The following is a 25,672-nucleotide window of genomic DNA, read 5'->3' on the forward strand; positions in this document are numbered from 1 at the left end:
GCATGGTTTAATCAAAGAGAAACTTGTCTTAAGAAATTTGTAGTCCTGTTCCACCATTCATAATAAGCCTGGAAGGGCTATTTTGCATTCATCAAACTACTGTATTTCCCCATGTATAAGATGCTCCCACGTGTAAGAGACACCTTAATTTGGGGGCCCAAATTTTTTTTTTCCTGATTTTATTTATTTATTTTTTATTTTTATTTTTTATTTTTATTTTTTTTCATTTTTCCGAAGCTGGAAACGGGGAGGCAGTCAGACAGACTCCTGCATGCGCCCGACCAGGATCCACCCGGCATGCCCACCAGGGGCAATGCTTTGCCCCTCTGGGGCGTCGCTCTGTTGCATCCAGAGCCATTCTAGTGCCTGAGGCAGAGGCCACAGAGCCATCCCCAGCGCCCGGGCCATCTTTGCTCCAATGGAGCCTTGCTGTGGGAGGGGAAGAGAGAGATAGAGAGGAAGGAGAGGGGGAGGGGTGGAGAAGCAAATGGGTGCCTCTCCTGTGTGCCCTGGCCGGGAATCGAACCCGGGACTCCTGCACACCAGGCCAACACTCTACCACTGAGCCAACCGGCCAGGGCCCGGGGGCCCAAAATTTTAAAAAAATGTATTATCTAAAGTTATTGAACTCAAGTTTAATTCATCATAAAATTCATACAACTCCTAATCACTGTCAAAACTCCCACCCATTAGCTTGTCCTCATCTGTGTCTGATGACAAATCACTGTTTTCATATATTGCCTCGTCCTCAGTTCCATCTATGGCATTTGAAATGCCACAACCACTGTATAAGTTGCACCCAGTTTTTAGACCCCAAATTTTTCAGAAAAGGGTGCGTCTTATACATGGTGAAATACAGTATATTCTATATATTTAGACATTCTAGTATTTTCTTTCCCAATGCTAAATTGTTGTTGTAACTAATTTTTTTTGTATTTTTGTATTTTTCTGAAGCTGGAAACGGGGATAGACAGTCAGACAGACTCCCGCATGCGCCTGACCGGGATCCACCCGGCACGCCCACCAGGGGCAACGCTCTGCCCACCAGGGGGCGATGCTCTGCCCCTCCGGGGTGTCGCTCTGCCGCGACCAGAGCCACTCTAGCGCCTGGGGCAGAGGCCAAGGAGCCATCCCCAGCGCCCGGGCCATCTTTGCTCCAATGGAGCCTTGGCTGCGGGAGGGGAAGAGAGAGACAGAGAGGGAGGAGGGGGGGTAGAGAAGCAAATGGGCACTTCTCCTGTGTGCCCTGGCCGGGAATCGAACCCAGGTCCCCCGCACGCCAGGCCGATGCTCTACCGCTGAGCCAACCAGCCAGGGCTGTAACTAATTTAACTTAGCAAAAGAAAGTTATTCTTTTTTTTAGCAAGACAGAGAGAAAGGGGTAGATAGGGACAGACAGATAGGAAGGGAGAGAGATAAGAAGCATCAATACTTCTTTGTGGCCCCTGAGTTTGTTCATTGATTGCTTTCTCAAATGTTCCTTGACTGGAGGGGGGGAGCTACAGAGGAGCGAGTGAACACTTGCTCAAGCCAGCGACCTTGGGCTCAAGCCAGCAACCATGGGCTTCAAGCCAGTGACCTTTGGGCTCAAGACAGCAACCATGGGGTCATGTCTATGATCCCACGCTCAAGCCAGCACCCCTGCACTCAAGCTGGTGAGCCTACATACACTCAAGGCAGTGACCTTGGGGTTTTGAACTTGAGTCCTCTGCTTTCTAGGCCAATGCTCTATCCACTGTGCCACTGCCTGGTCAAGCAAAAAGTTATTACTTCTTATGCCATGGATCCAAAAGCAATAGCCAGATGAGAAATCAAATATCTTGTTTTCTATTTTGGGTTATTTCCCAAGATCTACCTTCAAAATCATCAATTCTATCTTTAGCTGTGTTTACTTTCATTGATTATGTATTTTTCATTTTCAGTGTTTCTCTTTGGCTGTTTTTATTTATTTTTTCTTCAGATCTCGCTGTTGTTTATTTATATGCCCCTCTCTTAGCCTATGGCTTTTGTTGCTTCTTTTACTTCTGTGATGTCTCTTTCAGAATTTTGTATCATCAGTTTGCTGGATCTGAAATTTGGGAGTTGTGCACAAGCTGGCTTTCATGAGGCTTCTTTTTCCTCACATACTTTGTCATTTTTAACTTTGAGTCAGTCTTCAGAAGCTGTTGTTTTCCAGAGAGCCCACTGTGCTCTAGGTTGTGAGATGTCCTACCAAGTGTTTTTATATTTGCATCTGTTAGGACACATAGTTTCACCAATTCTAACCAGTCTTTATGTTATTTTCTCAGTCTGGTTCCTATGTCACATGCATGATACAAATATGGATCTTTCATTCATATATGGCACAGGCTTGAAACTTCTTTCTTTTCCATCCACAGTCCTGGCAGAAGTCAAGGGCTCAGCCTCTATCCCTAAGCCAGGTTTTTTCTCTTGGTTTTCATAGAAGGCTGGTTACCAGTTTTTACACTTGCAGTTTGAGTCTAGCTCCTCGCTATGCACAGACCCAAGGCTTCCTCTTGCATTCCTGTGCCAACATTATAACACCAGCCCCAGAACAGCAGCTTTGAGTCATAAACTATGCTTGAACTAATTCCTCTCCCAGCAATGAAGTCCTGTATCATTTGAGCAACAACAGTATACCCCTGAATCAGATTCTCATGGACCATTTGGCTTCAACTCCTCATGACTCTGACCTCTTTATTCCTGATAACTTAGGTCCCTCCTTCTTGTTTTTGATGTTAACTTTGAGTCTTGTACTTTGTTTCATTTTACAGCTTGTCAGTTTGTTGAAAACACTGTTTGCAGTATTTCTGTGTTGGAAGGAGGAAGAGGGAGTCCCTATGTCTTCTCAGTCTGCCATATTGACTACAAATGTCTCATTTTAGTCACTGTACCAATAGTATCTCTACTTCAGGATGTTGATGATGAAGTGTACAATCCCAGTCACATTTCCTATTTATTTTCTCTGTATAGGTTTTGGAGTGTCACAGACCAAAGCCATCATGACTCTAGTGTCTGGGATTCCAATGGGACCACCCCGGCTTCCACTGCAGAAAGCCTCCAAGGAGTTTACTGATAATGCGGAAGCTAAACTAAAGAGTCTGGATTTTCTTTCTTTTACTGATTTAAAGCATGGAAACTTGGAAGCCTGTGACTGATGCCTTTCTATCAAGTCCAGGTGTTTACATGGAGGTATAATCTACCTGAACAGTGCATTCGTTTCTCAGCGACTTTATAGATGAGCTTGAACTACATTCTTTTCTAGCAAATGAAATCTCACATCAATCAACAAGTATTGAAGTACCTACTCTGCTCTTTAAAAAGTTTTATTTTGTGAAGGAGCAAAAACTCCAAAAGGTGTCATGAGCCCTGAGTCATTCAACATCGCACAAAATCTTTGCAGACAAATTCCTGCTGATATGGATGAAATGGAATCAAGAGGAAAATTGTAATGAATTCCATCTGCTTTTGGGAGCTCACATTATCTTAATTTCTAGTTCTTAATCCTGTCTTCAAGTTTTCTAATTTTAAAGCACTATAATGTACTTTCATTTTAATAAATACTCATTTGGAATCGAGGAAAACTCTGAGATATGGCAGGTGTGCTAACTTCAATGACAAATTACAGCCTGACTTAACTGTACACAAGTGTGAGAACACCAGCTGCCTTGGCCGCTCAGTCTAACTCTAGAACATGTTTTCAGATTGTGATGTCAGTGGGTTTTCCCCAAACCACTGAGTTAGCTGAGGACTTGTTTCAGTTCTTGTAGCTAAAGGGTCCTTTAGGGCAGTGGTCCCATCCCCCGGGGCCGCGGACCGGTACCGGTCTGTAGGCCATTTGGTACCGGTCCACAGAGAAAGAATAAATAACTTACATTATTTCCGTTTTATTTATATTTAAGACTAAACGATGTTTTATTTTTTAAAAATGACCAGATTCCCTCTGTTCATCTGAGACTCACTCTTGACGCTTATCTCAGTCACGTGATACATTTATCCGTCCTACCTTAAAGGCCGGTCCGTGAAAATATTTTCTGACATTAAACCGGTCCGTAGTCCAAAAAAGGCTGGGGACCACTGCTTTAGGGTGGTTTTCATATAAGAAAGGAAAGGCCTTCCAACAAGAATTCAAGTCTCCATTTGTTGCTATGTGAGAACTTCTTAAAGCACCATGTTTCAAAGAACCAAAGAGTTCTGCTCTGAGCACCACATCCTCCCCTTCCCCACCCAGAAGGAAGTGTCTCCCCCATAGCACCCTGGATTATTGGAAGTGAAAGTCACTGTCCCTTCTGCAGTGAGCCCAGGGGCTACTGTACTTCCCACTCACACTTTCAAGCACTTTCCTTCAATGATAGGAAATTTATCAGTTTTATATTACGCATTAAATATATATTAATTTTTAAGATGGTGAGATCTTATGAACACAGAGAGCAATATAATGATTAAAACAAAACGAGCAGGGCTGAGTTAAGCTCTATATTTTAACATCCAACTCCATAGAAATGAATGAGTACTGTATTATCGAGCAATAGGTTACTAATAATGCCTTTAATAAAAAGTAAAATTTTGGAATATTATTAATTTACTATTGTCTCTGAATTTGGTTTTTAATGTCAAAACTAATGTAATGGTATGTGAAATATTCAACACAATACTAAAGTCTTTTTCTCTTTTTATTTATTTAATTTTTTTACAGAGAGAGAGAGTCAGAGAGAGGGATAGATAGGTACAGACAGACAGGAATGGAGAGAGATGAGAAGCATCAATCATCAGTTTCTCATGTGGCACCTTAGTTGTTCACTGATTGCTTTCTCATATGTGCCTTGACCATGGGGCGACAGCAGACCGATTAACGCCTAGCTCAAGCCAGAGACCTTGGGTTCAAGCTGGTGAGCCTTGCTCAAACCAGATGAGCCTGCGCTCAAGCTGGCGACCTCGGGGTCTCGAACCTGGGTCCTCTGCATTTCAGTCCTACGCTCTATCCACTATGCCACCACCTGGTCAGGCAATTCTTCTTCTCTTTTCTCGCTACCTGGCATCTGGTTTATCATACACAAATCTCCTTCATTGCTCCTTTTCTGGGGTTTGTTTTATTGTTGTTATGTTTAGTTTTTATTTTGTTTTGTTTTATTGTTGCTAGTGTTCACTTTTCACGGAAGGTGGAAGGCATTTTGTCTTTACACGTATGGTCTCCTTAGCCTCGACCTAGCGTCGACCTAGAAATGCTGAGGTCGCCGATTCGAAACCCTGGGCTTGCCTGGTCAAGGCACATATGGGAGTTGATGCTTACTGCTCCTCCCCCTTCTCTCTCTCTCCCTCTCTGTCTCCTCTCTAAAAATGAATAAATAAAATAAAATTTAAAAAAAATTGCAGCCTGACCTGTGGTGGCGCAGTGGATAAAGCGTAGACCTGGAAATGCTGAGGTCGCCAGTTCGAAACCCTGGGCTTACCTGGTCAAGGCACATATGAGAGTTGATGATTCCAGCTCCTCCCCCCTTCTCTCTCTGTCTGTCTTCTCTAAAATGGATAAATTTAAAAATAAATAAATAAATAAATAAATAAATAAATTGCAGTGCTGCCAAAACAGTAAGAAAATGCCTTAAAGGTAAACAAAAATGAAGAAAGGAATCCAAAGAGGCAAGGGGACCCTGATTTAAGCACCTTTATAATTACTTGTTGTGATATAGGTTCTCAGATGTTTCATTGGATCTCAGATCCTCTGATTGATTGTAAGACATTATTTTAGATACACCTCTAAGAAAGAGAAAAACACTGACAAAGTATGACATGACATCTCATTCCAGAAATTTCCAAATGACTTCTTTAAGTGTGTTTTAGAAGTGATATAGTACATTTTCAAAATGAAGTAGCTATGGCAAAGGGAATTAAATATCTTAATTAAGGTCACACATGGTTGTGGCAGAGCCAGGATATGAATCTTAACAGATTGACAACAGACTGTATTTCACACACAGAATCTTAAATTTATATGTCCACTTTTAACAACACTTTTTACCTAGTGTTATCCCTAAGATTCAAGCCCAAGGACCTAGTAATGTAGTGGAGAGTTGGGTTCAATTGAGCACAAAATAGCAAGCAGTACATGGTTGTATGGGAGGCAGCGCTGTCCTGTGGTTATTAATATGACCCAGATCCAGTCCATGTGGGTTCAAGTCTTGCCTCCACCACTTACTAGCTCTGTGACCTACATGTTATTTAACTTTTCAGTCCTTCAGTTATCTGATCTACAATACGAATATTTGAATATCTATTGGGTTATTGTGAGAATCACATGATGTAATACATATAAAATACTGAAAACAGTGCCTGGGACATCATAAGTACAGTGAAGTGTTCATTTTTGTAGCTATCCAAGCACTTCAGTATATGTTTTTTAAACAACAGAGAGAAACAATACATCACTGCTAACCCTTCTAACTAATGGCTGGCAAAATGAAGTTGAAAATGATACTAAACCCAAGGCAAGAACTTTGCATTTATTATATATTACCACCACTCAGACTAGAGTGCCACCTTCATATTTTTTCCTTGGCTGGGAATTTTATGCTTCCCTCTAACAGTAGAGGATAGGAAGTGAAATTATCTGCATGCTCTTGAATGACCCATGTGTGACCATGTGGAACAGTGACTAACAATGAGAAAATGCCTTTTGCTAAGTGATTTTAGAGGAACAGTAGGTCAAAGAGGCATAGATAGAAAAGGGAGCGTGTTTAGAAGCTTCATCTGCAAATGTTAAGGAAGATTTTAGAGGGTGCTAGTTGCTTAGGGCAATCTACAAAGGTAACGCCGGTCTCTGGCATGCAATTCTCTAGAAATTCTATGTCTCAGGTGCAAGGACTCAATTAAGAACCAACTCAATAAAAATTTCCATAAGCCTTGGAAGCTAAAGCTCTGCCTCTGAAAATTTTGTTTAAACTTAGTATTTTACTGTCTTCATTATCTAATTCAAAATTCTTGGCCCTGGCCGGTTGGCTCAGTGGTAGAACGTCGGCCTGGCGTTCAGGAGTCCCAGGTTCGATTCCCGGCCAGGGCACACAGGAGAAGCGCCCATCTGCTTCCCCACCTCTCCCCCTCTCCTTCCTCTCTGTCTCTCTCTTCCCCTCCTGCAGCCAAGGCTCCATTGGAGCAAAGTTGGCCTGGGCACTGAGGATGGCTCTGAGGCCTCTGCCTCAGGCACTGGAATGGCTCTGGTTGCAATAGAGCTACCCCCCAGATGGGCAGAGCATCACCCCCTGGTGGGCGTGCCAGGTGGATCCCGGTCGGGCGCATGCAGGAGTCTGTCTGACTGCTTCCCTGTTTCCAACTTCAGAAAAAAAAAAAAGAGAGAGAGAGAAAAAAAAATTCTTGCAATCCATTTATGCTATTTGAATTTCCCTTATGATAAATATCAGGTACTTGCAACTGTAAGCACCTTGAAAGGTACAAAGAATTAGAAATTAATATCTTTCCCTGAATGATTGAAGAGAGCAAATTCACGGAGAAAATAAAAGTGAATAATGCTAAACTATTATCTAATTGTAAGAGCAACAGAGTTTTAAAGAGAGTGATCACTGAGCTAGAAGAGTTAAAAAAAAAAAAGTAATGAAAGAGGTGAAGAATAAGGATGTATAGGTATGATGGGCTTAGATAAATTGATTAGTCTGGATTATCTGTAACAACCCCAATAAAATATTTTGTATTTTTGCCTCCAAGAGAAGCACTAAAGTTCAAAATGTAACAGTGAGAACTACAATAGTTCACAATATATAGTATTTCAAAGACTCTGAAGACAAAAGGATCTACAACGTAAGCCGAAACAATCCTGAAGGATGTATCCATCATTCAACTAGTTTTTACTGAGCTCTTAATAATGTGTCAAGCACTGTGGTGAGTGGACTGAGCTAGGCAGGGTTCCTGCCTTCACTGAGTTTATTTCTTTTTCAGAAGACGTTTGCATTGCAGTGTCTAAATCTCTACAATAATAATGTTGTAAAGTACTGTACCTTACTTTTGCGGGTTTATGTAGAGACACTAAGTCCAAATGAATTTTTGAGGAGTTTTATTAAGCTGGCTGCATATGACTAACACGGGGTATAGCTGACCCAAATCATGTAGTGTCAAATATAACTCTGAGGCTGGTTATATACCCCTGACTACATACAGGTTGGGGGGGCATGACAGCATGATACAGTTATTAACAAGTTTATAACATTTTCTAGAGGATCTATAAAAAACATTAAAACTTTTCACCTGACCTGTGGTGGCACAGTGGATAAAACATCAACCTGGAACACTGAGGTCGCTGGTTCAAAACCCTGGGCCTGCCTGGTCAAGGCACATATGGGAGTTGATGCTTCCTGCTCCTCACCCATTCTCTCTCTCTCCCTCTCTCTCTCACTCACTCTCTCTTCTCTCAAAAATGAATAAATAAATAAATAAATAAAAAAGTTAAAACTTTTAAGGTAACACAATAGCAATGTCATTTTACATATTAAAGACATTCATAAATCTTTTAGTGTCTATCTCCCCAAGGACTGACTCCCACATGGACAGGTCCCTACACCGTGAACCTGACCACCCCCACTGCATGCCCGTGTGGGTCCACCATAGCCGGTTGAAGCCTGCAGTCCAAGGAGAGACACCCCCATGGACAGCAGAGACTGACCCCACCAACCTTTGTAAGTTAACCCTGAGAAGGATGGCATGCCCTGCTCCAGCCACAAACTGGAAGCTGGTTGGTCTACACACAGCTAATGCATGAAAAAACTCACTGAGGACCTCCTTTTAATCAGACTTTGAGGAAGGAGGAAAACTGGAGTGAAAGAAAAGCCAGTTTGGTTGTCACTAAAGGTTAAGGGTTTTTTTTTTAAGTTCTGACTAAAAAAAATTGTATAATTTTAATAATAAAAAATATGAAATATGACAATACTTTTTAAAGGGAAAAAATAAATTATTTTAAAAGCCAGTTATTTCTAAATAGTTAAGAAAGTTTATAAAAATTAAGAATTGCCTCATATACCTTGTTAAAAATGAGTCAAGGATTTGACTCAGGATATAAAACCAGTGGGGAATGTGGTAAAATATCAAAGAATTACAACAGTTCAGGGCAGGTAGAACACATAAATCGAATCGTAAAGAAAACTTTAACCAAATTAGGTTTTTTTTTATTTTTATTTTTTATTTTTCTTTTTTCTGAAGCTGGAAACGGGGAGAGACAGTCAGACAGACTCCCGCATGCGCCCGACCGGGATCCACCTGGCACGCCCACCAGGGGCTTCGCTCTGCCCACCAGGGGGCGATGCTCTGCCCCTCCGGGGCGTCGCTTTGCCGGGACCAGAGCCACTCCAGAGCCTGGGGCAGAGGCCAAGGAGCCATCCCCAGCGCCTGGGCCATCTTTGCTCCAATGGAGCCTCGGCTGCGGGAGGGGAGGAGAGAGACAGAGAGGAAGGAGGGGGTGGGGGGTGGAGAAGCAAATGGGCGCTTCTCCCATGTGCCCTGGCCGGGAATCAAACCCAGGTCCCCCGCACGCCAGGCCGACGCTCTACCGCTGAGCCAACCGGCCAGGGCCAAATTTGTTTTTGAAACCGGTGAAAACTGGCCCTCTTTAGGGCAAGGTGTACCCCCTATAGAGAAGGATTTATGCTTTTTAAATAATGTTTGGAAAACCCCTCCCTTACTACCAAAACTCAGAGAAGAAATAAAAGCTAAGTAACCACTCCTTCCTTAGGTACTTACAGGGTCTGTAAATTACTCAGCAGGCTGTTTAAAAGACTGTCTGAAAGGTGCTTCCAGCACTGCCATGTGATCCGGTACATCTTTTTCAGCCTTGCTCTGAGTAGCTGTCCAGCGTTATTTCTAACAAGAAAAGCAGCAAATTAAAACCCACAAATTTTACAAACTCATTTTCCCAACAGTGGGCTATTCTAGTTCATACAAAGTCCTCAGTTTCTCTGGGGACATAGTAACCCCATAATCCCAAGAACCTTTTCTTACAATTTTTGACCATAGTGGCTAAAGCAGTGAGTTTCCCTGTGAACTTCATGCCTCCCATGTCAAACAACAATTATGCCACACAAAGGAATTGGGGAAGGGTAGGGGAAATTTGGAGGGGACCAAACACCCGCCTCGGCCCCTCGGGAGAGAGTCAGGGCCCTTCTCCTAGTGCCAGCCCCATTCACTTTGCACTCATTCTCCCTTTCACAACTTCCTACACACCAGTGGAGGGTGAAAAACCACCACCCCAACCCATGGAGGGCCCACGTGACCCCCATGTCTTAGGGAGGGGAAGGGGAGAGGCAGCCAGAGGGCCTGTCCCTGACAATCCCATTCTCTATAATCCTATTACTCATGATTTCATTACTCATTTTCCTTCCTGGAGTGGCAATTCATTTCAAGAAACCGATAATTAACAAGGTCCACACCCGTGGTTTGTTAATTTCTAAACATTTCTACCTGGCCCTGTTTTCTTTTTTTTTTCGAAGATTTTTCTAAAGCAAAGTTCTAATTTTTTAATATTATTCCTAACTCGTATCTTCCAAATGGATAAAACTTCTTTTGGTCAGTAGGTGGATATCTGAATATCTGAAACTAGTTTCTATTCTATACTTCCTTCAGTCACCCCACCCTTAGTCGTCCCCGCCACCTTACTCTAGCTCCCTTCCCCCTGTCACTCCGCACACAGCACATCCTGGTCCTGCCTTCTGCTCTTCTCTTACCCAAATCACTTACTTGCCAGCCCTTTGCCCCCAGAGGCTGGAGAAACATTTCCCGGAGCACATTCCTCAGCCCTCTCCTCCCATATTTAATGTCTGGGGCACTGATCTACAAAATTGAAACTGTCTGGGAGAATTCAGAAATCAGCACACCAATAAAAGGCAAGAAAGATAAGACATAATAATTAGCACTCAGAATAAAGGATGTTTGACTATAGAGGTGTCAATCATCACACAAGGCAAGAGGCAGGAGCCAACAGAAGAGAACAATTTCTTCAGGGGAGAAGTCAGACAGAGTGCCCTGAAGCCAGAGGTCTTGGATCCAAGAAAAGAGATTTAGTGGATCTGGGGAAAAAGGCCCATACCATGAAATGTCACAAGATTTCTCAGATGAACAAAGAGAATTTACAGTATAGACAATTCACTATTTAAGAATTTTTATTATTTCTATGAATTTTGCTACTTTATAACTTGCAGGCTTTGGTGGACAGCCTCTAGCTCATATGAGGTTTACAAATTTCCCTTCATTTTTGTCCTCTGGTTTTAAGCCAGAAATTTCAAATTTTTTCATGCAAGAACTTAATTCAGGCCTTAAAAACAGACACAGTTAGACATTAAACAAAGACTTCACATACAGTCATACAAATTAAGAAATTTAAATGAGCGTGCTTTACCTATTCCAATTAAAATCATACCAGAGGTTTTCCTGACAAAGAGAACTTACAAAACAGACAATCTACTATTTTACATTTACACTTGACTTTTAGGCACACAGTTCAACAGACAGAGGAGGGGGTTTCCCTGTCAGGGGCCTCTCAGGTGCTCGCAGGCCGTGTTCCTGGAACTTAGGCTTAGGTACCAGGGATTCCCATTCACACAGCAATCACTAAGCGGTTCCCCATCAGGGGCCTCTCAGGTGCTCACAGGCCACATTCCTGGAACTTAGACTCAGACGTCAGAGATCCCCACTCACACACCAATCACTCAGGGGTTTTAGAGAGAAACATTAAAAACAAAGAATGATATTTTGACAAGCACAAAGGTGTCCCTGGAAGTCCGAGACAAGACTGATTAATTCAGTCCCTACTCAGGTTTCTTCCTGAAAGCATCACCAAATGTCCCCACTCAGGTTTTCTGTCCCAGAAAAGTCCGAGGCAGAACCCAAAACTCTCCACCGACATCTCAGTCTTGGAGAGCCTGTTGTGAGAGTGAGACTGCGTCTGGTCCTACGCAATAGTCCAGATTGACCTGTCACAAACAGCAAAGCAAAAGATTTGCTTCACATACTTACCTCTGGAGGTCAGAACTTTACATTCCTTGATCTCTCTGCCAAATTCTCGATGTTGGTCAAATAAGTTTTTAAATATGACACATATGTTTGCCTGCTTTGGGTGTGCGAGACAGGCTGTAAGCTGGCAAAGTCATTATAGCCTAACGCTTAGTTTTAAAACTAAGCTTTTCCCCACACCCTTGACTGTTGCATGATGTGGGGTGGTGCACTCTCATGAGGAATCCCATTATGCCTCAGATAAGTGGCTTTGTATCAGAGACTTCCTTGTTTTGTATATTGGATTAAAGGTTTTGATTTCTACACTATAAAATGGGGCAGCGGAGCCCATGCTGGAGGAGAGCAGAGAAAGGCCACATGGAGGAGATGAGAAACAGCCAAGATGGTAGAGTGCTGAAGGAGAAGCTAGTGTGTGCAGAGTTTGTGCAGAGAGAAGGAGATGGGAAACAGAGGTGAATAAGGCTGGTGAGGTAGAATACTTTGATTCTAGGAAACTCAGATAAGTCAGTGGCTTTGGGAGCCCTTAATGAAAAGGGAAGTGTTTTCCCACTGTATTTCTTGCCCGCCAGGTACAAGTTATGATTAAAGATGATGGCCCACCAGTTCTTGGCTCCCTTGTTTCATTACTGTCTGTTTAAATCAAATGCAAACCTGAACAGGCTAGGCAGCTGTGATTGCTAATGGCTTTACAGTCGAATTTGGGGATCAGGGGTGTCTGCCAAAGAGTTGTCCGAACCCCACAGGAAAACAGGAGCCCTGGAACGTCTCAGGTGGCGCCTCTCCTTGAGATCCAAGTGGGGTCAGGCAACCCTCCAGAGAGACCAGCCAATCCAGGTGTCTCTACCTGGTGATGCAGAACACTGGATCCCGGACAAGCCCTCAAATGTTCTAAAGTACCATACCTTACTTCTGCGGGTTTAAGTAGAGACACCAAGTCCAAATGAATTTTTGAGGAGTTTTATTGATTAAGCCGGCTACATATGACTAACATGGGGTATAGCTGACCCAAATTGTGTAGTGTCAAATATAACTCTGAGGCTGGTTATATACCCTTGACTACATACAGCAGGGGTCCCCAAACTTTTTACACAGGGGGCCAGTTCACTGTCCCTCAGACCGTTGGAGTGCCAGACTATAAAAAAAAACTATAAACAAATCCCTATGCACACTGCACATATCTTATTTTAAAGTAAAAAAACAAAACGGGAACATATACAATATTTAAAATAAAGAACAAGTAAATTTAAATCAACAAACTGACCAGTATTTTTTTTTAATTTTTTTAAAAATTTATTTAGTCATTTTAGAGAGGAGAGGGAGAGACAGAGACAGAGAGAGAGAAGGGGAGGAGGAGCTGGAAGCATCAACTCCCATATGTGCCTTGACCAGGCAAGCCCAGGGTTTTGAACCGGTGACCTCAGCATTTCCAGGTCGACGCTTTATCCACTGCGCCACCACAGGTCAGGCTCTTTTTTTATTTTTTTTAAGGCACACTCTTAGGTAAGAGGTGCCTTTTTTTTTTTTAATTCATTTTAGAGGGGAGGAGGAGAGACAGAGAGAGAGAAGGAGGGGAGGAGCTGGAAGCATCAACTCCCATATGTGCCTTGACCAGGCAAGCCCAGGGTTTCGAACCGGTGACCTCAGCATTTCCAGGTCGACGCTTTATCCACTGCGCCACCACAGGTCAGACGACCTGACTAGTATTTCAATGGGAACTATGGGCCTGCTTTTGGCTAATGAGATGGTCAATGTCCAGTTTCATATTTGTCACTGCTAGCTGTAACAAGTGATATGATGCGCTTCCGGAGTGTGAGGCGAGCGCCCACGTCACCGGAATTAGTACTGTACGTGAGTGACACCATGCTTTGCGGCACTGCCACTTACAGTACTCCAGGAGCATAGGATGCAGATGCATCCTCTCACTGACCACCAATGAAAGAGGTGCCCCTTCTGGAAGTGTGGCGAGGGGGGGGGGCAGATAAATGGCCTCAGGGGCCGCATGCGGCCCACAGTTTGGGGACCCCTAATATACAGGTTGGGGGGACATGACAGCATGATACAGTTATTAACAAGTTTATAACATTTGTCTAGAGGATCTATAAAAAAACGTTAAAACTTTTAAGGTAACACAATAGCGATGTTATTTTACATATTAAAGACATTCATAAATCTTTTAGTGTCTCTCTTCCCTCCTTTGTCTAGAGCAGGGGTCTCAAACTCGCGGCCCGCGGGCTGCATGCGGCCTGCTGAACAATTTTGTGCGGCCCGCAGACTTATCCACGAAGTTCAAAATATTTTGGATAAAATTAAGTAAGCGTAGGGGCCTACTTGTATTTTTCATTTCTCTAGCATCCTAGCTAGATATTAGCTTAGTTAACAGCAGTTGTGATGCGAACTACAGTTTCTGGTCGTTTTGTGACACTGAGTAAACTGCATGTACGATTGTGCTTGTTGTACTGATTTTTTTTGTTTTCAACTGCAGTGAGAAAAGTGTTGCGTAACAGTTGCCTTTTGTAGACCTAGTGCGGCCCGCCAAACGGCTATGATCTTGCTCTGCGGCCCACATGCTGAGTTGAGTTTGAGACCCCTGGTCTAGAGGTATATGTTACTCTCAGGATTCCGGGAAGGGAGGGAGAGTTAAAATCAGTGTAGGGCGGTATGTAAATTTTGTCTCTTATTTGAAAGGGAAAGGAAGTTCTTCAGATAACCTTAATCCTTTCAGAGAATTATAGTGAAACTAAATGACCCAGTCCTTGTAAGTCAGGCAACTCCCATATCCTTCTCCCTCCATTCTCTAAAGAAAGGACAGGGCAAGAAACCTGACTTTCTTTCATAAAATACTATTAATTTTTGCAATTCTTTGGTACCTTACCACAATAATACTTTATTGAACGCCTATTTCCTGCCCAATATTCAGCTAAAGCGCCTTTCCTCTGGCATCTCATTTCATCACAACAACCCCATCAAGTTAGCACCGAAGATTTCCAGTTCTGTCGTCCAAGGGCACCTCATCCACTCCAGGTCCCTACCACAAAAACTGCTAAACATTTTGCTGCATCAGAGCCACCGGAAAGGTTCTAAAGCAGCCAGCAAACTACGGAAAGCCACCCGTAAGGGTGGGCCGGCGGCGCAGGGAATCTCCTAAGCGACTGGATGCTCAGGCTCCGCCCTCCCTCTAGCCGCCCTTCCCAGGCTCCTTTTCTGCGCCTGCGTACGTGCCAGGGCCCCGCCCCTCAGTCGTCGCCGCGGGAGCCATTTCGCCGCCATCGCCGTGCAAGTTGTGTTGCGCTTGCCCTTTGCCTGAGAGAAAGGTTGGACCCACGGACGGTCCTAAGAGGGCTGTGCTCTCGGGTACCAGACAGCGGAGACCAGTAGGTGAGAGACGACGCTGCCAACCGTTTTGGCCGCGCAGGGCCCCGCCTTTCCGCACCCGGGCTTTGTTGCGAAGCGCGGGCCGCGATGGCGGGTGGGGGAGGGGCGAGCCGCCAGGCCGCGTGCGGGGATTGCGGTATGCGCGCCGCTCACCGCACCGTTTTTGTGCTGCTGGGGTGCGCATGGTGGCCCCAGCCTTTCGTCCAACCATTCCCAGCCCTGTTTCCGAAGGCGCCGAACCTCACTTTCTTCTCCGGCCTGCGCGGCGGGGCGCTGTCCCGCTCGGCGGAAGGGGAACAATAGCCCGGTGGTGAGCGCGCCTCGGCGCCGCACGCGCCGCGGGCCCTTCTTCATTCATTCGTGCCGCAGGCCCTGGGCGCTGGCCCGCAGGCAGGGAGTGGCGCTGTAAACAAGTGGGGTGATCAAGCCCCGCACTCGCCGAGGTCCCGGGTGGGGGTGGGGCGTCGGGATAACAGGAAGACAAACGTCTGCTGGTTTCCATGAAAAGATACGAGAAAGTGTGAAGGGAGAGAGCCGCCTAGGGTGGATAGGGAATGCTTTTGGGAGGAGAGAGTCCTTTGAACTGAACCGATGGGGCTGTTAGCCGGGAAGACCAAGGAAAAACCGAACTGCCCAGGTAGCGGAGATTAGCGTTTAAAGACAGAGATTAGAAAGGAACAGAAAAGGCCTGCAGTGCGGTGGGGAGGATTTAAGAGAAGAAGGGATTTCAGGGTGGCCAGAGGGGAAACGGACTCGTTCAGGGACGACGTTGCAGTCTCCCGGTTGTGCAGTAGTGTTGAGAGAGGAGTTGGAGGGAAGTGTCCAGAGCTGTAAAGAATATTTATGAGTTTATCTGAGCCAAACTGACAATTCCTGGGGAGCAAAAAATCTCAAGGGATTGATAATGTGCTCCAGAGAGTGGCAGTTTTGCACTTCATTTTCTACATTAGAATCAGGGGAGAAGGTGTAAAGGGAGGAAATCCATTGGTATTAGGTGAAGGGGGTGAGAGGAAGCCAAGTGGGGTAGAAAGTAAAACATTTTACATTGGAGGGTACAAGTTAAGTTAATAGTTAACATTTACAGCACATAGAGATGATATGGGAGAACAAGATAACAAGAGTTTTGCAGTAGTTGTAAGGATTAAATCAAATAGTTCATAGTCTGACATCTAGTAAAGGGTCTATGGAGGATCTTGAGAGATGGCTCCAAGTTGATGTAACTAGGTAGATGCTCGTGTCATGCAAGGAGGTAGGAACACTGGAATTGGAGGTCAAAGGAGGAACAGGTTTGGGAAGGAAATTTAAAATTCTGTTTTGACTGAGACGCCAAGTTAGCATTCAAATAAGTACATTAGCGCTGCGGTTTGAGAACCTGATTTTGTAGCTTAGAGAGAGAAAGGACTAAATGTTTAATGTATTTTTTGGCATTAACCTGGAGTTGATACTGGATATTACGGAGTTAGATGAGACTACATACCTAAGAAGGAAGAAAATTGATGCTGTAGTTCTTCCTATTTTATGTTACTCATTCACCCTAAAGGCTTGTTTTTTTAATTAATTATTTAAGGGTGGAATTTATAGATAGTCATCATCGGCTTTCCACAGCTTTTCCATTAATAGGCTGTCCCCAGGGGTTAGTTCTTGGCTACAGAATGAAAAGGTTTATGCAAACACGGTCCAGTGTGATGACATTAGATAATAGATGTTAACACACTAAACATTAAGTAACAGAAGACAAAAGTTTGATGTTGGTTATGGGTTTTTTCTCACAGTCAACTAAATTCATTGGTTTTGTTGTTCTAAATTTGGTCTCAGATATCTTGCTTGTAATTTAGACCCATAGGCTTCATATCTTTTGGTATCTTATAAACTGGCGAGTAGAGGGGAGTGCCAAGTATGGTATGTTGCACTTCAAGAAAACTTAATGTCTTCAAACTGATAAAAAAATAACAAGCCTAAAGAAGAGATTTAAATTAACAGATTACTGTTTTTAGTTCAAGTAATGGATACTTAAAGTATTTGGACTTAACAATATATATAGCCTGCAACTTTGAGGATAGTCTGCTAGAAGATATATTCAGAATGAGAAGAAGCTATTGGCTCTATGCACAAAATGAAGGATGACCATTTCTTAGAGTAAGTATAGTTTGAGCTTGAATTTTGTCCTCCACAGGGGATGACAGGAAAAAGTTACTTAAACTTTGTATGCCCTAGTTTCTTGCTCTGTAAAAAGAAAATGATAGTATCTACCATATAATGTTACCTACCATTTTTGTGAAGATTAAATTAGTTAAAATACATAAGGGTACCTATTGTTAAGAAGTAGAGCATGACAAAATTGTTTGAAGAAAAAATAAAAGTCACTTGTAGTCACCCAATGATAACCATTTTGGGGACTGATTCTTTTCCAGTCTTGATTTATGAGTACAGGTATATATTTTTTATGTAGTTCAAATTTTGTACAGTTTTCTATTCTGCTGTTATGTCGTAGATGCTCGTTAAAATTTCTTCATGGGCAATTTTAATTGCAATATGATAGAATGTCTGGTATTTAGCCTAGATTTTTCAGCAAATTTCAGTTTGGTTATTTTCAGCTTGGTAATTTCCAGTATTTGCTCTTAATAATAATGCAATTTTTAACTAAATTTTTGTTTTCTTAGGTCTGAAGAAGACACCTGAATCATGGGTGACATTAAAAATTTTCTGTTTGCCTGGTGTGGCAAAAGGAAGATGCCCCTAAACTATGAAATTAGAGCAGTGGGGAACAAAAACAGGCAGAAGTTCATGTGTGAGGTACTAAAGAATACATTTTACATTAATATGATTTTTGAGGCTTATTTTGGTATTAAAAGATCATTGTTTTCTATTTGGAAATGTTAATGTGTTATACATTGGAAAATATTCTTTATTGTGACTTGCTTGCTGTTCTCTGTATCTCTATAAATTATTTTGTTTCTTTTTCTAACTGAGAGGAAAGGAGATAAGAGAGTCAGACTCCTGCATGGGCCCTGACGGGACCCACCCTGCAACCCGTCTGTGGCCAGTGCTCTGCCCATCTGGGGCCATGCTAGCAACCAAGCTATTGGGGGGGGGGGTAGAACCATTCTTAGCACCTGCCCAGGGCCCTCTAACGAATCAAGCCATGGCTGTTGGATGGGGGGAGAGACAGAGGGAGGAGGGGAAGGGGTGGAGAAGTAGATGGTCACTTTTCTGTGTGTCCTGACTGGGAACTGAACCTGGACATCCACATGCCAGGCCAATGCTCTACCACTGAGCCAACCAGCTATGAATTATTTCCAAGTGAGCATTACTTTAAAAAGTCTGGTAGGTAACACTAATTGTAATATGCATCTTCAACTTTCATGGTACCAGTAGTACAAATTAGAAAAATTAGAAAAATTAGATCAGCTGTTGCAGTTTTGCTAACTTGTAGAAAGTAGAGTAATTCTTGATTGCTTTAGGTCAAAGTTAATATTGTTTGGGATTAGCTTATCATTGGACAACGTGATTCAAACTTTTTCATAAGGCAGTCAATCCATGAATTTTATTTGGTGTATTATTTTCAGTGTGTGTATGGAGTATATCTCCAACAGTTAACAGTTATCCCTTAATGAATTGTTAAATTATGTATGTGTATTTTTTTAAGTCCTAGAATTAACTGAATTCGGTTCCTTAATAAAAATTTTTTCTTGGCTATTAAAGGTTCGAGTGGAAGGATATAATTATATTGGCATGGGCAATTCCACAAATAAAAAAGATGCCCAGAGTAATGCTGCCAGAGACTTCGTTAACTATTTGGTTCGAATAAATGAAGTAAAAAGTGAAGAAGTCCCAGCTGTTGGGGTAAGTAATTCTGGCCACACACTTGAGGGGAGGTATGGAGTCTCAGAGCGACAGTTTCTTAATTCGTTTTCAATATATTAACACATTCTCCTTAGTATACCTTGGCATCGGGGTTTTCTCAGAGCTTGGGGATGAGTTCCTGAAGACTTGATTTCATTACTTACTCTGTACCTGCCTTGTGGGCTTGGGAAACTCTTTCAGCTTGTATGTCTTAACAGTTATATATATTTCATTAATTCAAACTGATTTTTCAGAGCTGGATGTGATCTCTGTACTTCCAAAGATAACATGTTGAACAGAATTTTAAGACACAGGGTCCGGTCCCATCAACAGAGAGAATAGTATTTCATGCAATGAAATTCTAGTGTCTTTGATACTGTGATTGTTTTAAAATATGTACCTATGCACCAGAGACCCTTGTACTGTTTTTAAGAAATAGACTTTAATTCTCATTTAACTAAAAGGAAACTGGATTTTTCACAAAAATTGAAGGATAGTTGACATTATAAAAAGGTTCACGTTATTTAAGTAGGTCTCTTAGGTAATTTAAATGAAACATTCAATTTTATAAAACCTTTAGAAGTCATTTTGATACAAATTTTAACAATTTATTTTCACTGAATTTCTGCATTTCAACTTGTAAAAATATGTTTTATTTTCTTCCAGTGCTCTTGATCCAAAAGTCAAGAGACTTTCTAGTATATTGCATCACTGGATAACTATAAGATTTTTTAAATTGTATTGGTTTTCTCATCTGTAAAATGAAGGGATTGGACAAAATGATCTTGATGTTTCTGGCTGTGAAAATAATGTTGCACTTCTTTCAAATATTTGACACTATTGGCATATATGCGTCATGTGTTATGAAGTATTTTGTGTCTTTTAGCTGCTGCTTTTTTGTCTTGCAGTGTAGGCCAGTGGCAAATTCTCTTTAATTTTTTTCTATGTGAAAATGTTTTTATTATACCTTCTTTACCTTTTTTCTTGAGTAATATATTTACTAAACTAGGATTTTGGGGTATTTGTTTTCATCTTTCAGCACTTTAAAGATAATTTTTCATTGTCTTCTTATCTCCATTGTTTTCTAATGGGGAATCAACTGTAATCAAATCATTTCCCTTTTGGGAGGTGCTTTCATTTTTTTTACCTTTGGTTTCCATAGTTTGTAATGTAGGTGTTTTGTTATTTTTCTGTTGTTGCTTTGTTTTGTACTTCTCTTGCTTGGGGCTTGCTGAGATCATGAACCTAAATTTATGTCTTTTACCAAATTTAGAAAACTGGTTGTTATTTCTTCAGATATTTTTTCTGCCTTTTTTCTCTCTTCTTTCTGGGACTCCTCTGTTAACTTGTATGTTTAACCTTTTGGTGTTACACCAAAGATTGATGAAGCTTTTTGCCCCCTGCTTTGTGTTCCTTAGATTGGATGATTTCAAATTGTTGTCTTCAGATTCACTGATTTTTTTTCTCTCTCAACTTCATTTTGCTGTTAACTCATGAAATTTATTTCAGATATTGTCTTTGTCCTTTCTAGAATTTTTAGTGCCCCCCCCCATGGTATTTGGCATTTCTTTTTAACAATTCTAACATTTGAGCATTCTCTGGGTTTGGCTCTGTTCATTGCATTTTCTCTTGATGAGATTACCTTTTCCTTCCTTTATGTCATGTAACTTTGTACTCTATATATCCTAAGCATTGTGACTATTACGTTGTGGAGACTTGTGTTCCTCTGGAGAAAGGATTGCTTTCATTTTGTAGTCAGGCAGTTAAATTTGATGGATGCAACCTACAAACACTGCCTTTTGAGTACCAGCTCCAATCTTGAGTTTTCTGATCCTTTGCTAGGCAGCTTGGAGTCTGTCCTGTGCATATGTAGTAGTTCAGAGGCTAGAGGTTGGGAGTTCATACACAGAATTTGAGGTTCCTACCTCTTTGCTTTCCAGGATTTCCTCCTAACTTTCTAGCAGTTTTGATATCCCCAAAATCTGATACTTTGTCCAGGAAGACTGGATTTTTTTTAAGAGTTTTAGTTGTCTCTCACGGGCTTCCTTCAGACTATTTATAAAAGCTACACTAAGCAAGAGTTAGACTTTTCCGTTGAATGCTCTGATTGTGCATGTCCTATTTTCTTCTTCATTGTCTGTGTTCCAGATACACTGGCCTTCTCTCAGTTCCAGTACCTTTCTGTATAAAATATAGAAATAGGGAAATTGAAAATACAGCTGTGAATATAAAGTTTATCAGGCAAGTGAAGTACAACTAAAATGGGAGTTGCAATATTAATATTAGAAGAAACTTTAAGGAAGAAAGTAGAAAAGACAGGAAAACATCAATTCATAGTGTACTAATCCACCTAGCATTAGAAATGCCAGTGTATGCAGTGACAAAACTAAAATGGTAATGTGAGAAAGTAGCAAAGGAACCCAAAGAATCTTACTAAACATTTGAAAACTTGAACACTTGGTTCTAAATGTGCTCTGGCCGTTTGGCTCAATGGTAGAGCATCGGCGTGGTGTGCAGGAGTCCCAGGTTCGATTCCTGGTCAGGGCACACAGGAGAGAAACAACCATCTGCTTCTCTACCCTTCCCCCTGTCTCTCTATCCTTCTCTCTATCTCTTGGCCCCAGGCACTGAGGATGGCACCATGGCCTTGCCTCAGGCACTAAAATGGCTTCAGTTGCAACAGAGCAACAGCCCCAGATGAGCAGAGCATCGCCCCCTAGTGGGCATGCCGGGTGGATCCTGGTTGGGCACATGCGGGAGTCTGTCTCTGCCTCCCCGCTTCTCACTTAAGAAAAACAAAAAAAGTATATATATGATGATAATACAGAACAGGTCTCATGATAGAAAAGGCCATTTTATACAGAATGTAAAAAGCAGAAACTACATAGATTTGACTTTAGAAATAACACCTTTGAACAGTAAGCAGCATTAATAAAGTTAAAAGGGCCTGACCAGGCGGTAGTGCAGTGGATAGAGCTCTGGACTGGGATGCAGAGGACCCAGGTTCGAGACCTCGAGGTCGCCAGCTTGAGCGCAGGCTCATCTGGTTTGAGCAAAAGCCCACCAGCTTGAACCCAAGGTCGCTGGCTCCAGCGAAGGGTTACTCGATCTGCTGAAGGCCTGCGGTCAAGGCACATATGAGAAAGCAATCAATGAACAACTAAGCTAAGGCAGGGGTCTCAAACTCGCGAGCCGCGAGTTTGAGACCCCTGGGCTAAGGTGTTGCAACGCGCAATGAAAAACTAATGATTGATGCTGCTTTTTTTTTTTTTTTTTTTTTTTTTTTGCATTTCTCTGAAGCTGGAAACAGGGAGAGACAGACTCCCGCATGCACACGACCGGGATCCACCCGGCACGCCCACCAGGGGGCGATGCTCTGCCCATCCTGGGCGTCGCCATGTTGCGACCAGAGCCACTCCAGCGCCTGAGGCAGAGGCCACAGAGCCATCCCCAGCGCCCAGGCCATCTTTTGCTCCAATGGAGCCTTGGCTGCGGGAGGGGAAGAGAGAGACAGAGAGGAAGGCGCGGCGGAGGGGTGGAGAAGCAAATGGGCGCTTCTCCTGTGTGCCCTGGCCGGGAATCGAATCTGGGTCCTCCGCACGCTAGATTGATGCTTCTTGTCTCTCTCCGTTCCTGTCTGTCTGTCCCTGTCTATCCCTCTCTTTGACTCACTCTGTCTCTGTAAAAAAAAATAAATTAAATAAATAAAGTTAAAAGGAAAAGGACAATTTTTTTCTTTTGATAACTTATATGATAAAGAATGAATGGCATTGAAATGTTAAATTCTTAAATTAATGATAACGTTGACTTTCCAAATAGAACAATGGGCAAAGAAAATTAAAATAATAGGTTGCTAGAACAAAAACCAAACAAATATTGATAAAAATATAAAACATATACTCTGTAATTCCCAGAATTGGGGAGGATGTGAAATGGATTCTCATATATAGTGTTGGGTGAGTATGGAATTTCAACAACCTTTCTGTGGAAAGCACTGGAGCTTCTTAAAATTTGATATCTTTTTGCCTGACCAGGCGATGGCACAATGGATAGAGCGTCGGACTGGGACGCAAAGGACCCGGGTTTGAGACCCCAAAGTCGCCAGCTTAAGTGCAGGCTCATCTGGTTTGAGCAAGGCTCACCAGCTTGAGCCCCCCCCCCTCCCCGCAAGGCACATATGAGAAAGCAATCAATGAACAACTAAAGTGCTGCAACGAAGAATTGACACTTCTCATCTCTCTATCTTCCTGTCTGTCTGTCCCTCTCTTTGACTCTCTCTGTCTCTGTCACAAAAAATAAATAATAAAATTTGATGCCTTTTGAGACTTGTTTGGAGATTCTAGCAAGGGAGAGCAGCTACTTGTATATCCTTGACCGAAGAATAATAGTCCTCTCCTCTACTGGGGAAGGTCGTCCTCTTCAACCAAGCACCCAGGTTTGGGTGGGATGCACATGGAGTGGTGAGGGAGAAAGGGGACACCCGCCTAGCCAGCCACATCAGCCGAATCAACCCTGGTGATCAATGGGGTGACAGATGTCACAGCCAGATTGCCCTCACATCCTGATTCCTTTTGAGATGACATCAGAATAATGGTGGTGTGAGAGATACTTCTGATCTCTCTCCCTTTGAAATTTCAACAAATTGAACAGCTATAACCTAGTGGAAATTTGATGCCTTTTAACCCAGGAATTTTACTTTTACGAATTTTTTTCTAAAAGAGGTAAGCCTAAGTAGAGTTCATGGCAGTGTTTTATAATGCCTTTAAAATTGGCTACAACCTCAGTATCCATCAACATGGTATTGCTTGGATTGTGTAGTGTGTGTGTGTGAGTAGTTTCTGACTCACGGTGGAATGCTATGAATGAGTGACATCTTCAATGTCCTGTCCTCAACAACCTTGCTCAGCTCCTGTGGAATCCTGCTTGTGGCTTCTTTTATGGAGTCAGCCCATCTTGTATTGGTCTTGCTCTTTCCCTGTTGCCTTCTGTTTGCCTCAGAATTACTGTCTTTTACGAAGGACCTGCCTTCTCATGATGTGCCTGAAGTAGGACAGCTTCAGTTTTGTCATTTTTGCTTCAAGCAATGTTTCAGGTATAATTTGCTTTGGGGTGTACTTGTTTGTCTTACTGGCGGTTCAGTGTAGCCCCTGGACTCTCCTCCACACCATATTTGGATCTATCAGCCTTCTTCACTGTCCAACTTTCACATCCTTACGTAGTAGTCAAGATGAGGATGTGAATGATCTTAGCCTTGGTCTTTTAACGCAGCTTTGTTCTTGGTATACTTTCCTAATTCTTCCATCGCTGCCCTTCCGAGTCTTGTCCTTCTCTTGATTTTTTTTGGCTGTAGTCTCCATTTAAATTGATGACTGAACTAAGGTAAGCAAAATCTTTAACAATTTCAATGTCTTTATTGTCTGTGTTAAAGTATATATTTTGTAGTCATGATTTTTGTCTTAATGTTCAAATGCTGTCCTTTTTGGAATTTTCACTTGCTTTGTCTCTCGTCTCAGATGTCACCTATGTGTGTGGCTTTTCTTGTTCACTTTATGTAAATAGTCATTTCTCATAGTCCCAATTTTTCTTTTCTGCTTATTTTTCTCTATAGTATTTTATCAGGCTTGACATACTATGTATTTATTTATTGTATAGTTCTAAGAACACAGAATTGGAATATAGCTGAGTGAATATATAGCTCTGTAAGTACAGAACATGTGCTGTCTGCATTTTTTTATCCTCAGTACCCAGAACAGTGTCTACCATGTAGAAGACCCCTGATAGATAACTTCTTAAATGATAAAGGTAGTAGTGGAGAAAGTAAATTAACTATATAGCATAAACTGATCCCACTTTTTGTGGGAAAATTATATTTGTGTACATAAAAAATTTTCAGTTGGAGAATTAGGTAATTTATACTATTCTTACTCTTTTCTACCTGAAATGAGAACTTAGGTTTATAGTCACTGAAAACAAAGGTGTTAATATTATAGGGAGAGGAGGGGCAGCATATGGGCTTACTCTAAACAGAAAAGAATTTACTAGTCCCTGTGAAGGCGAAATTGCTGATAGGCCTTTCTCACTTGCAGGTAGTACCCCCTCTACCCCCAATTACTGATTCACCTGATACTGCAGCAAATTCTGATGGAAGTTTACCAACAACCATGGGAGGACCTCTTCCTCCACATCTGGCTCTCCTGGCAGGTAGGGGATTTAAATGTGTGCTCATGACTGGGATAACTTAGACACGATCTTGCTTGCTCGTCATCTCTTTTTCACTTGCATAGAAATAACTAGTTGTAGTAAACTCTTAATGTTGAAAGAGATGCCCAGTCATCATGAGTTTGCAGGTACTGCCAGCTCATTTAATTTCTCTTAGAAAATGTGACACAGTTAATTTTTTGCTGTAATTTAACATTTACTAATTTCTGAGCTTTGGGTGGGTTTTTTATAGGCTTGA

At 42.2% G+C, this 25,672-nt stretch overlaps 2 protein-coding genes across 3 annotated transcripts in view; both read left to right on the top strand.

Annotated features, from left to right (window-relative positions):
- The window catches only part of NPL (N-acetylneuraminate pyruvate lyase), a 34,519-nt gene extending 29,942 nt beyond the window's left edge, over positions 1-4,577 (top strand). The window contains exon 12 of the mRNA XM_066261304.1: positions 2,974-4,577. Coding sequence (XP_066117401.1) covers positions 2,974-3,158 — 185 coding nt within the window. The 3' untranslated portion in view covers positions 3,159-4,577. The remainder of the gene's footprint in view (positions 1-2,973) is intronic.
- Positions 4,578-15,232: 10,655 nt separating this feature from the next.
- Positions 15,233-25,672, top strand: part of DHX9 (DExH-box helicase 9) — a 43,771-nt gene continuing 33,331 nt past the window's right edge. Inside the window, exons 1-4 of one of the 2 annotated variants that reach the window (XM_066261305.1) lie at positions 15,233-15,375; positions 18,033-18,165; positions 19,075-19,215; positions 25,302-25,416. In XM_066261305.1, the coding sequence (XP_066117402.1) occupies positions 18,055-18,165; positions 19,075-19,215; positions 25,302-25,416 (367 nt within the window). In that variant the 5' untranslated portion in view covers positions 15,233-15,375; positions 18,033-18,054. The remainder of the gene's footprint in view (positions 15,376-18,032; positions 18,166-19,074; positions 19,216-25,301; positions 25,417-25,672) is intronic. The other variant, XM_066261306.1, reaches the window with a different exon arrangement.

This window comes from Saccopteryx bilineata, chromosome 2 (assembly GCF_036850765.1).
Source record: "Saccopteryx bilineata isolate mSacBil1 chromosome 2, mSacBil1_pri_phased_curated, whole genome shotgun sequence".
In the NCBI taxonomy this organism is placed as follows: Eukaryota; Metazoa; Chordata; class Mammalia; order Chiroptera; family Emballonuridae; genus Saccopteryx; species Saccopteryx bilineata.